The sequence below is a fragment of the Arvicola amphibius genome, chromosome 3 (assembly GCF_903992535.2).
Source record: "Arvicola amphibius chromosome 3, mArvAmp1.2, whole genome shotgun sequence".
NCBI classification, from domain to species: Eukaryota; Metazoa; Chordata; class Mammalia; order Rodentia; family Cricetidae; genus Arvicola; species Arvicola amphibius.
In genome coordinates, this window is record NC_052049.1 from 126,578,282 (window position 1) to 126,590,507 (window position 12,226).

The following is a 12,226-nucleotide window of genomic DNA, read 5'->3' on the forward strand; positions in this document are numbered from 1 at the left end:
TGTCTCAAAAAACCAAAAAAAGAAAAAAGAAAAAAGAAGAAAGAAAAAAAAAAAGAATATCCAAAATAATCAGTTAAGGCCATGAGTTAAAAAAGGATATTCAGTAAGAGAGAGAGATAACAGCATGCCACTCTATTGGATATATATATATAAACAGCCAACTCTGCCATTTACTTACGCCCATCTTGAATGCCACACTAACCTTAACAGCTTTGGCAGAATATTTCCAAAGTGTAGGTAGGATACGTCGTGTCAGAAATTTGTTACAAAATTCAATGACCAAAATTCATCATTAAACCTTAACAGAATCTGGTGCTATACAAAATAGACACTGAGCAATTCTGGAGTTATCAAGTAAGCTATAAAAATGACTATCATGTGGCTTTGCCTGTATATGGTAGTTCTAATGTTGGTTACCCACTCAAATAATGTTACGTAAGTTTCCTTTAAAGTGTAGTGATACTGTTAGGTTAGTAATTAAAAAAAAAACACTGAAAAATAAACTAAAAGGCCATTTGTGGTAGCAAAGCAAGAAAAAGGTAAGAAGGCAGAAAGTGAGGAGAAAGCAGAGCAATGTAGGAAAATGTCCCTGAAGTTTGAGACTGATGGAGTCTGGCAGGTTCCCAAATAACCTGATATGAAATGCTCACTGTCAAGACAGCTCGGATGTCTCAGGTTTCTATTGCTGTGGCGGAATACAATGACCAAAGCAACCTGGGGAGGACAGAATTCATTTTGCTCACTCTTCCACAGCACTATTCATCACAGATGGGAGTCAGGACAGGAACTCACACAGAGCAGGAACCCGGAGGCAGGAGCTGATGCAGAGGCCAAGGAGGGTGCTGTTTACTGGCTTGCTTCCTCTGCCTTGCTCAACCTGCCTTCTTATAGAACTCAGGGTCCCACATCGACCACTAATTAAGAAAATGTCCTGGAACACAGAAGTCCTCCCTGAAGGAAAATATTTACTGGCAACGTTTCTTCAGTCAAGAGCTCAACCAAAACACAGAATCTGGGTGTTGACAGCATGTAGTTTAGAGGTGGTAAGCACTTATCCTGGACTCCGTCGTCATTGTGGCAAAAAGAAAAAAGAAAAGAAAACACAACAATTTGGGGATCACGGTGCTGATGTAAAATGGCCTGTGTTGAGGTGGAAACAAAGCTGCAAGGATGGGAACTGACATTAGATCCCATTGGTACTAAGAGGGAGTACTTCAGTACACAGGTAGACTTCAATAGCTTTTGTTAAAGGTGTGTGTGTGTGTGTGTGTGTGTGTGTAGGTCAGAGGAAATAGCTTATTGTGGAGATCAGACAACTTGCCAACTTGCAAGAGTCATTTCTCTCTTCCTACCATGTGGCTTATGGGATCAAACTTAGGTCTATAGGCTTGGGAGCAAGTGCTCTTACCCACTGGGTCATCTTCTCAGCCCCTCCGATAATTTTTTTTAAAGTCTAGGCATTGAGGTTTAAAAAAGATGATCTTAGAGGAATCTTTTTGGAAGGGTGCTCTCTCTCTCTCTCTCTCTCTCTCTCTCTCTCTCTCTCTCTCTCTCTCTCTCTCTCTCTCTCTCTCCTGTCTTTTTTCTTCCCTTTATGGTGACTGGGGATCAAACCCTGGACCTCACAGAACTCAGCAGATACTCTACCACTGAGCTGCATCCTCAGGCCCTAAACATACTTTGAAGTTGGCAAGTCTAATTTATTTTTCTGTTAAACTCAAGGAAACTGAAACTTTACATTGTTTTAACAGCATGCTTCCTTTTAACAATACAGTTCTAAAGAAAAGCACACTCTGTGCTCTAAATAAGCAACCTGCAGGGTCCTTCTGCTAGTGACAGGCTGCGGGAAGGGGGAGGCGGGCAGGGCAGGAGAGGCAGTCTGCAGCCAGGATTCCTTCATCCAGGTCTGTCCCTGGGTGCGCTGAGCCCTCCTTCTAGATTAGTTCCTACGAACTCCTTGACCTTCCACTTCTGTCTCCTTTGGACAGTGGAAGCAGTCTTAGCGGGCGGTTCAGGATTAAGACACCACAGGAGAACATCTCAGAAGATGGGCTTGTGTTCTACCACAGCAGGATGAAGGTGGAATTAGCTCAGAACTCTCAGTTCTGGGGCTTCACATATACCGGCTACAAATCTGTCCATTGCCCTCGTTTCTGCTCATACCTGACATTTTATTTTCTTTGATTCCTTTGCAGTAGCCATTTTTCTGAGACACATTTAAAGTATTTCCCCCCCTAACACCAGTATGGAATCAGAATTTCTTTTAAAGAGGATACACCCATGAACTTTGAGCAAGTGTGACTTTGGCATAGGCCAAGCTGCATGGCCCCTAGCATTTCGAGAAGCTTTTCAAGCAGAGTACATGACCCACCAGTGGTAATTGTGAAACTCAGTTTTGAATGTGTTGTCCTCTAGGACTCAAGGCTCACTGTATGTAACCTCCCTAGCTCTTGAAATACTCTGGCAACCCTGGGGAAAGAGCCCTTTGTAAATGAAGTGGCCTTGGCAGAAAGCCAGGCCACAGAAACAGAGACCTTCCTGGTGGCACAATCTACTATATAATCAGGCTAGGGTCAGGCGCCAGACCACTTTTCTGGGTTTATAATATGAGCTCTTAACCATTTTACACTCCAAAAGATTCTCATTTCTCACTCATTTTTACAAACTCTTTTTCATGGAACTCATGGAACTCAACAAACTTCTCCAAGTATGTTTTAAAAACTGCCTCTAAACCTCCTCCCAGTCAGATACAACCTGCCAGGCCCCGTATCTGAAGCCGTCTCCTGGGGCCTATGGCTCCTCACCAGGGAGCACTCTGCGGTGTGTGCTCAGCACATCCTTCAGGCCTCAAAGACACCGATTCTCATTTGCTCAGCAACAGCTGCTTCAATGTCCAGCACAAAGTAAACTGCTGCCTCCCTAAATGATTATTCAGTGGCGGAGGGACAGACAGACAGATGTGGTTCCAGTTAGCTCCATTTTATGAGTTAGGAATCAATGAGAAAAGCCTGTCACCATTAAGTCTCTCATTCTTCCACACTGTCCAGAGTCTCCGCGCCCCATCTCTGAGCAGCTAAGCCCAACGCCATTGCTGGAGCAGAGAGTTCAGCCTTTCCAGGGACTAACACCCTAACCCTGATCTTACCTTGAGTTATTTTAAATTCTTTTTTTTCTCTGATACATCACAATGGCCAGGTGTGTGGAAGAATCTCTTTTATACCCATAGCATCTTACCAAATGGAGTACGGTTATTACTGGGTCTGAAGCCAAGTTTCCTGGGTAAGTATATTTTAAAAACTGAGGAAGGAGTCATTTACTATTCTTTCTGCAATGTTGGCCAACTGCTGGCAGCAGCCTTTCTTCTGCCATGCAGGGGTGCTCCTCCCCCATCTGGCGGTGCTCCTCCTTGGCCAGACATCAATCTCAGTAACATCATGAGCCCCAAGAAGACACAATGCACTAAAATCTTAGGTAGTTTCTCCCAGAGGGTTAACGAGGGCCAGGAGAAGGTACCTGGCTTGCTCACTACCATCCCAATGCTAAGCGCAACCATCAGCCTGGCCCCTCAGCATCCGTCCAGCTCTCCCTGCTCTGTCACAGCTTTGTTATTGGATGTCAGTAGTTCCCGCCCAGAGCTGCCTTTCCATCACCTGTTGCCAACCATTCCAGTTCCTTGCCTTGGAGACTTTCTGCAGGGCTTCTGATCCCATTACATTTTTTAAATTTATTTTTTATTTTTTTCAAAACAGGGTTTCTCTGTGTAGCCCCGGCTGTCCTGGAACTTACTCCGTAGACCAGGCTGACCTCAAACTCACAGAGATCAGCTTGCCTCTGCCTCCTGAGTGCTGGGATTAAAGATGTGTGCCACCATTGCCTGGCCCTCATCACACTTCTTTGATTTGATTAGTAAGTATTCCATTTTTTCCCATACAACTATTGTACCTGCCTACAGAATTTAATGGCCCTGGATGAATTCCCTCACCCTGATCCATCAAACTTTCGGCTCAAACATCCAGACAAGAGAGTCCTAGATCCTTATCACGTATAAGTGAAAGAGCTCTGAGGTGAGCCCCCAGGTCTCCCAGGCTCTGACAGTGTGAGATCCAGTCTTTCCCTTCCCTCCCCCTTCGCATAGATCTCAACTTCCTAAGGGGGCTTCCTTTCCCCTCCAGATTCTATACTTCAATTTCTGAACACACCCAAGACATGCTAAGAAGTCCTATCAAACTCCTTATGAGAAGGAGTGAAATAGAAATGAGAATGCGGTCGAATAAATCCTCAATGAGGGCATTAGAGCAGAACACTGGACAGGAGATCCAGACATTGCAAACGGCAGTGGTAAACAGATTTGAAAAAACTGAGGAAATTATCAAATTTGATAACCAGGAACAAAAGGTACAAAGGCAAAATTTAACCTTGTCGGTACATAAAAATCTCCAGGACAGCTTCCCCAGAGTTCTGCCTGCCTTTCCAGTAATAACAACAGAAAAAGTATCTGGCCCCAAGTACCCTAAGGTTGTCAAAGAATATACATGGGAGCCCATACGTATGACTGATCTAAAGGAAATTAAACAAGCAATTGTAGCTTACGGACTGCATTCATCCTTCGTTAGAGAAATGGTCAAAACCTGGGCTTTCTGTAGCAGAGGATACTGGCCTAACAGCTGCCAAAGTTGCCCACTTGAGACTCAACCAGAGTGCAGGGAGAGAATCTAGCCATGACTTCAGGCAGCAAGCTTCCAACCGTACCCTCCTTTGTCTCGTGAACACTCTACAGGGGACTCAGTGACATGACAAGAGGGTGCACATGGGAAAAAAAAGGAGCAAGATGAGCAGGCTGAACGTTCTGGAAAGTGTGAACTAAAATCATAACTTCTCCCAAGCTCCATGTGTCTGATGCCAGCTCATCTTCCCTATCCCTATAGAGGGCAATTTCTAAGACTCACAGATTCTCCAGTACTCTCTTTGGCACCTCCTGGCCTTTCTTTTCCTCCCAGCAGGGGCACTGCTACTCTAAGTCAATGTGACACCCTCTCAGATGCTGCCTCTCTGTCCTTCCAGGCCCGTCCTTCCAGGCCCGGCAGGTGGTTTTCTGCCATCTAGACCTTTAAGACTTTCTTCCTTCTTCCTTCTGCCCACACACTAGATATCAGTGTCCTGAGCAGGTAACACTGTCAAGGGGACATCACAGAAGAGACAGTGTAATCAGAGTCACTGAGAACACAGGCGTGAAGGGTAGGTGTCACTCGCCAGCCTCTGCTGCTCATTGCTGTTTCTGCTTGTCCACCATGGATACCCAAGAATGCAAGGCTGGGTCTGTTTGTACTCAGACAACAACACTTAACAGAGAACATGGCCCCACTACAGGCATGACATGATGGTGAACCGAAACAATCCACTCCACGGGCATGCCAGCGATCTGAGGCAGACCCTAACCCCAGTTTAAAGCCACCTCTTGGGCACTCCCCAGCATGAACTACAGGTCAGCTCAATGACAAAGGCCAGGGTGGTTTATTTTGGCTTATGGCCAAAGGGAAATTGTGGGTTATTCATAGCACTGAGGTTGGTGAAAACATAAAACAAAACAAACAAACAAAAAGCAAATTTTTCTATAACTACTAGTTAAAAAAAAGAACAAAATTGTCCCCTGGCCTCTACATACATGAGCACACACATGCACCTGTGTGTGCATGTGAGTCCACATATACACATACATACATACACACACATAATTCCTATTGTACTTGTATAGACTTTTTAAAATCATTATTCCCAAATATTAAAGTATAAAAACTATTTACATGGCATTTATAATTTTTAGCATTATAAGTAATTTTTGTTGTTGTTTTTGTTTGTTTGTTTTTCAAGACAGGGTTTCTTTGTAGCTTTGGAGCCTGTCCTGGAACTATCTCTTATAGACCAGGCTGACCTCGAACTCACAGAGATCTGCCTACCTCTGCCTCCCGAGTGCTGGGATTAAAGGTGTGTGCCACCACTGCCTGGCTATAATTAAATTTTTAAGAGTCAAGGTCTCACTAGGTATAGGTAGCACTGGCTAGCCTGGAACTTGCTATGTGGACTAAACTGTCCTCAAACTCACCAAGATCTGCCTGCCTCTGCTACCCCAGTGCTGGTATTAAAGATAGCCTGGCTTATGAGTAATCTTGAAGTAGCTTAGAGTTTGCAGGAAATTGAGCAATTCTCTGGAGAACTGGGGGGAATCAATCTATTATGAAGGACTGCATTATCATGCTCAAAGAAATGAAAGATTACAAATTAAAGAGATTAGTATAAAACAAACAAGAAAACCTAACACAGAAACCATACATACATCATACTAAGCTGATTATACTTACGGTTAAAGAGAATAGCCTAATTAAAATAATTCAAAATATAACCTAGCTAGGAATGAAATTAATAGTATATCAAGATCTAAGTTGAGTTATTCCTCCTAAGAACCAAAATTCAGCTTAAAAGAAAAGATGTTCATTTAATTTCTCATATCGAAAGACTATAGAACATATAGAGATTATAGGCATGAGCTCTTCCTTGGTATGCCATCAAGAGCGAGGGACTGATGGTTGATTGCCTAAAACTAAAGAGGTATTCTTAAATACGATACCACCTACTAAGTGAAATAATACCACAACAGATTCTTACAGAGGAACAAACTCCTCAATGGCAAAGCAAACAAGACTCCAGACTGGCAATTCACAAAGGAAGAAATACCAGGGCCAATAAACCGACAGAAAAGCCTTTTGAGCTTAACACTCACAGTGAAACGCAAATTAAGTGGCAGGGTACTCTGAGGAGCCCAGCAGGGGGCAGCACTCCTTTGAGACTCTGGGCAGGAAGCGAGCTCCTGCAGTAGAGTCTGTAGGTTAAGGGGTGTCCCAAATGAGGAAATGCTTTCTGCTGCCTATTGATTTTCCAAGAACTACTAGCCCTATTAGGCAGAACCATATGCAAGCAATCTACTTCTGATTCAAAAGTTCGTTTATCATAAACTACCTTATTGGCTAAAAAAAGCAGAAACAAGCCCTTATAAAGTTACCCTGACTGCATGTATATTCACAAATAAACTTACAAGCATTCAAAATCAGTAATGGCAGCAGCTCTGTGGAGGAGGGGAAGTGCTGAAAGCTAAGCAGATGGGAATGGACTAGAGATGGCACTTTCATTTAGTAAACATTTTGTTTGTGAGTCATATAATATATTTCTATATAAACATAAAATTAAAATACGATGTTTAACGAAAAATAATTGTACGTGAATTTCTCTTTTCTTTTTCTTTGTTCTTTGCATATAGACATTTTCAGACAGCGCTCTCCAGTGATACAGTTTCAACTTTCCAGACACCATTTACCTGCCCCTTATCTTAACATCCAGCCTTACTGAGATTCCCTGGGACCCCTGAAGAAGAGTCCACTCTTAAGACATTTAAAATTCTGTGGCACGGACTAAAACGGACTGTTTTTACACCTCATTTGCAATGGCACTCTAAAAATTTTGTCCTAAAGACATGCTAGGTGAGGGCGAAAGGATGACTGCAGGACTATATATTTCAGGGGGACATTAGGAGAGACCACAAGCCAGCGGACCCCATTTTGAGTGACGAGGCTCCCTGAAAGTCCCACCCCTGGCTCCAGGATGCTCCACTCACTTGGTCTGCGCAGGGGTGCGATGGTTGGTATTGGAGCAGAAGATGTTGGACTTGCGCGTACCGTCGAGGAATTCGCGAACTGAGTTGTCGCGGAGCTCGGCCAGGGGCCGGGCCTCGTGCTTGAGGTACCACTGGTGTGCCTCGAAGCACTTGTTGCACATGAGCTGCTCACACTCGAAACACCAGAAGTCAGCCGACTCTTTGCAGCGGGTGCACGCAGCCTGCACATCCACGATCTGCCGGAACACCGCCAGGCGCCGCTGCAGGCTCTCGAAGAACACGTTATCCAGGGCTTCCAGGGCTTCCGCAGGAGGGTCGGCCCCCGGCGCTTGGCAGATAGGGCACTGAAAGCCCCGCGCCTCCAGGCATCCGGAGCACAGCGTGTGCAGGCAAGGAAGCAGCTTGGGGCACTTGGCTTGGGCCTGGCAGCCCAGGCAGCGCAGAAACTGGAATTCCTCCTTCAAGGTTTGCTGATGAACCAAAGAGAGAAATGAGGCCTACAGAAAGCCCAGAATTCCCCCACTGCCGGCTCATCCCATCCCTTGAGCTGGAAGCTGGAATTGGTAGTAACTCGCATTCCATTCTAGGGAGTCATTGGATCATGCTCTGGCTTATCGGCACCCCAGTGCTTCATTTACTCGGGCCTTGCAGCTCTCACTGAACAATTTACCGGGCACCTATCTACATACCACTAACCTCACTAATAGGCCCTGAGATAGAAGTCTGGATACATCTTTGCATTCAAAGAACTCAAGTTTGGAAATCAGATAATACACTAACGTACCAACCTCACACAACTGCCGGGGGAGGGGGGTGGTCGCCAAAAGTTAGACATAGAACTACTATATGATCAGAACTTCTACCTTTCATATACTCCCAGAAGAACTGGGGGAAAATTCCAAGCAGATATTTCTATCCGAATGTGTCCAGCAGCACTAACCACAAGAGTCACAGCAACCCAAGTGCCGATTAGCACATGAATCCATGAGCAAAACGTGTCTGCACATATAATGGAATATTATTCAACCTTTAAAAGGAATGAAATTCTGATTACATGCAACAACATGAATGAACATTATGGTAAGTGAAATATGCCATGAAGTGAGGAATATTGTGCAATTCCATTTACATGAAATATTAGACTAGTTAAGTTCATAGAAACAGAAATGATAGCTATTGTTTAAAGGGCACAAAGTGCTCAGTACAGTGCCTGGCACACGAGAAATACCCATAAATGTTAACTAGTATCGTTAATCCTTAGCTAGAATGCTAATAATTAAAAAGTTATGGCAATATGGCCTTATTTGAGCTTTTGTGAAGGGGAAAAGGAAAAGAATAAAGAGACAGAGGTTTTTCTTTGGAGATAACTATGGCAAGTTGAGGTAAAACTTCAGGGAGAACCAAGAAGTAGGCTTCCTTAGGAGAAGCCACACGAGCAGGGCATGGTGGCACACACCTTTGCTCCTTGTACTCTCAAGGTAAAGACAGGTGGTCTCCGAGTTTGAGGCCAGCCTGGTTTACATGGTGAGCTCCAGCCCTGCCAAGACTATATAGTGAGGCCCTGCCTGAGGGAAACAAAAAACGAAATATCCCTAAACTTCATATGCATAAAATAAAATAAATCTATAAAAATCAAAAGAGAGAGAAGCCAAATGAATTGCCTTGGTTTTAGTCAAGACAGCACTTTGGTCAGGACCAAGTTTTGTCTATTTCTGTTGTATTGTTTTGAAACAGGGTCTTGCTGTGTCGCCCTTAGCAGTCTTGAACTCTCTTTGTAGACCAGGCTGGCCTGGAACTTATCACCTCCCTCTGGCACCTAAATCTCAAGTACTGTTGCTCCTGGCATATGCTACCACAGTTGGGGGGAGGGGTGTAAATGATTTTGTCATGTTTGGGGCATGCCTTTAGCTCCAGGCTAAGGCAAAGGAGGCTCCTGTCCTGGCCATCTCCCTTGACGATTTTCATCTGAGGTAGGAGCTCAAAGACAAGGCTCCTGGGGGGTAGGAGTGGCCCATCTCATTACAATCCAACTATACCCGTGGCTCTCCTAACTCATGCTGGTTCCTCTTTTTAGTCTATGCCATCCGTCCTACCACTGCCCAGACAGGAGGGTCAGGACCTTGGTGTCTCTCTAGGACACTAAGTTACCTAATTCTCTATTTAAAAAAAAAAAAACAAAAAAAAAACCCTTCAATTCTCAACTCCACCATTAAAGTAAACAAACAAAATCCTAACAATCCTTCATCTCCTAACCCAGTAGTACCTCCGCGTGGCTTTGGTTGTGTTGATGGTCTTCGGAGGGGTCCTCCGGAGGAGGCATGGTGGGCGTGGGGGCCAGGGCGGGGTCCTGTTGGAGGCAGGGAGATCCAGAGGACGCGGGAGCCTTCTGCATGGAAACCGGTGCAGTTTCGATTTCTGGAATGGGTTTGTGGGGGCGGGAGAGGAGTCCCAGACTTGAGACAGAAAACTGAGCAGCCAGAGCTGTCCAGCGGGGAGGTACCCGCTGAGGGCCCGCCTCCCGAGAGGAAGTGAGACATGGCTGGGGCGGGTCTAGGGGCGGAGGGACTGGTGTTTTTAACTCCCTTCGGGAGTTAGAAGAGAAAGAGTAGGGAGTTATGGAGCCACCTCGGGTAGAACCAGAAAGGTTAACCAAATACGCAAACAAACAAGCCCAACGTGGTGGCATGGCTCTGTAGCACAAAGATCGCGAGTTTGACTGCTCAACGACGGAAGATCCTGCCACACACGTTATGCACGCTAGGAGAGGTGCAGAGCTGCCTGGCTGGCTATAGAGGCATTCCCTGTTCCAGATCTGTCTGTGAGCTATTCAGCTCACCTCACAGCTCTGTGCCTTCCTAGTTAAGAACCCCTCTTTGAGAGACTCTTTCTTTATTAAGAAATAAACCCCTCTTTGAGAGAACCACCAACTCACCCCAAATGGAGACTTCGACCCAGTATCGAAATGCGTCTTCCTGGAAAGGCATCCCTCAGCTGAGAATGGAACACTCAGTAGAAAGTACCGGGATTCAGGGTTGCGGAGAGACTTTAAAGAGAGAAGAGAATCTGGAAAGGAGGACCATTTTCAGATCTGAGCTGGAACTCCTGAAAAACGATCCCCCATAGGAGGAGATTAATCATAAGGCGGAAGACTGACCAGTTCTATATATGATCCAAGTGTTGGTGAAGGGTTTGGGACGTGGTGTCAGCTGTGTCCCTCTGATGACCTTGAGACAGGAGGCTTATGAGAAGTGGCTGTGGGATGCAGAGTAGGACCTGAGGCTGGTGGGAGGACACTGGTGAAGGACAGAACAGGATGAAGCCTTGAGAGACGGCGGGTTTGGTGAACAGTGGAGAGCAGGGAGGGAGGCAGGGGGAAGAACTGGCCAGAGCAGGGGAGAGAGTGAGAAGACAGAAAGCTAGCTCTGAGGGAAAAGGAATTCAGAACCGAGTGGGCTAGGGAAGGGCACACCTGTAGGTAGTCTCACTGGCCGTGCCTTTGGCTTCCAACTTCAATCTATTCCCACCCATTTTTCTGGCCCTGTGTACATCCGTCCTACGCTGTGTTCCTATATGAACGAGATCAAAAGGGATGATGACAGGTCCCTGCTTTTGTAAACTTAAGGGTTGGGATAAGGGAGGGGCTAAAGGGAGACACAACATCCTAGAGACTATGAGAAGCCTTGAAAATGGCCCATACCTCCAGGCTGACCTGTACTTCTTGGCCTTTAAAATCAGGCCATCAAACCAAGAAGAGTCAAGTATAATAGACAGTTGTTTCTGTCATATTTTGCTAAAAATATATTTATACAAATATTTGTGTTTTCTTTCTTCAATTTCTTTATCATGTGATTATGTTAACATCAATTAAGAGAATATCAATGATTCTATTTAAGTTCTAAATACTAAAAGAATGTCCCTCAGGGACATTGTCACCTAAATTTATAATGCATTTGCAGTTGTATGAGAAATAGTTATGTTAGGTGTAATTATTACATTGTTAAATATATAATGTGTTTGCAATTGTACATGGGATAGTTATATCATGTTTAGGCATTATTATGACTTGTTATTGTTTTCATCTGGGAATTAATCACAACACAGGGAGTCATGATTGTATCTCAAGTTGACAAGGGGTGGAATTGTGATGGCTACTCTTGGTCATCAACTTGACTACATCTGGAATTAACTAAAACCCCACTCCTGGCACCAACTTGTCTTTTTATTGTTGTGATGAAACACCATAACCAAAAAGCAAGTTGGAGAGGAAAGGGGTTTTATCTGCTTAAATTGTCACATTATAGTCCATCAATGAAGGAAGCCAGGACAGAGACTCAAACAGGGTGAGATCCTAGAGGCAGGACCTGATGCAGAGTCCATGGAGGGGCTCTGTTTACTGGCTTGCTCCCCATGGCTTGCTCAGCCTACTTTCTTATAGAACTTACAATGGGATGGGCCCTTCTACATCAATCATTAATTAAGAAAATGTCTACAGCCTACAGCCCAGTCTCATGGAGTCATTTTCTCAAATGGAGTTCCTTCCTGTCAAATGACTCTAGCCTGTGT

General features: G+C 44.8%; 1 protein-coding gene across 4 annotated transcripts in view; it reads right to left on the reverse strand.

Moving 5' to 3' along the window:
* Pml (PML nuclear body scaffold) overlaps positions 1-10,704 on the reverse strand; it is a 33,219-nt gene extending 22,515 nt beyond the window's left edge. For 3 of the 4 annotated variants that reach the window (XM_038322845.1, XM_038322844.1, XM_038322846.1), the window contains exons 1-3: positions 10,596-10,704; positions 9,927-10,078; positions 7,664-8,133 (exon numbers count right to left, since the gene is read on the reverse strand). In XM_038322845.1, the coding sequence (XP_038178773.1) occupies positions 7,664-8,133; positions 9,927-10,078; positions 10,596-10,647 (674 nt within the window). In that variant the 5' untranslated portion in view covers positions 10,648-10,704. The remainder of the gene's footprint in view (positions 1-7,663; positions 8,134-9,926; positions 10,079-10,595) is intronic. The other variant, XM_038322843.1, reaches the window with a different exon arrangement.
* Between the last annotated feature and the right edge of the window lie 1,522 nt (positions 10,705-12,226).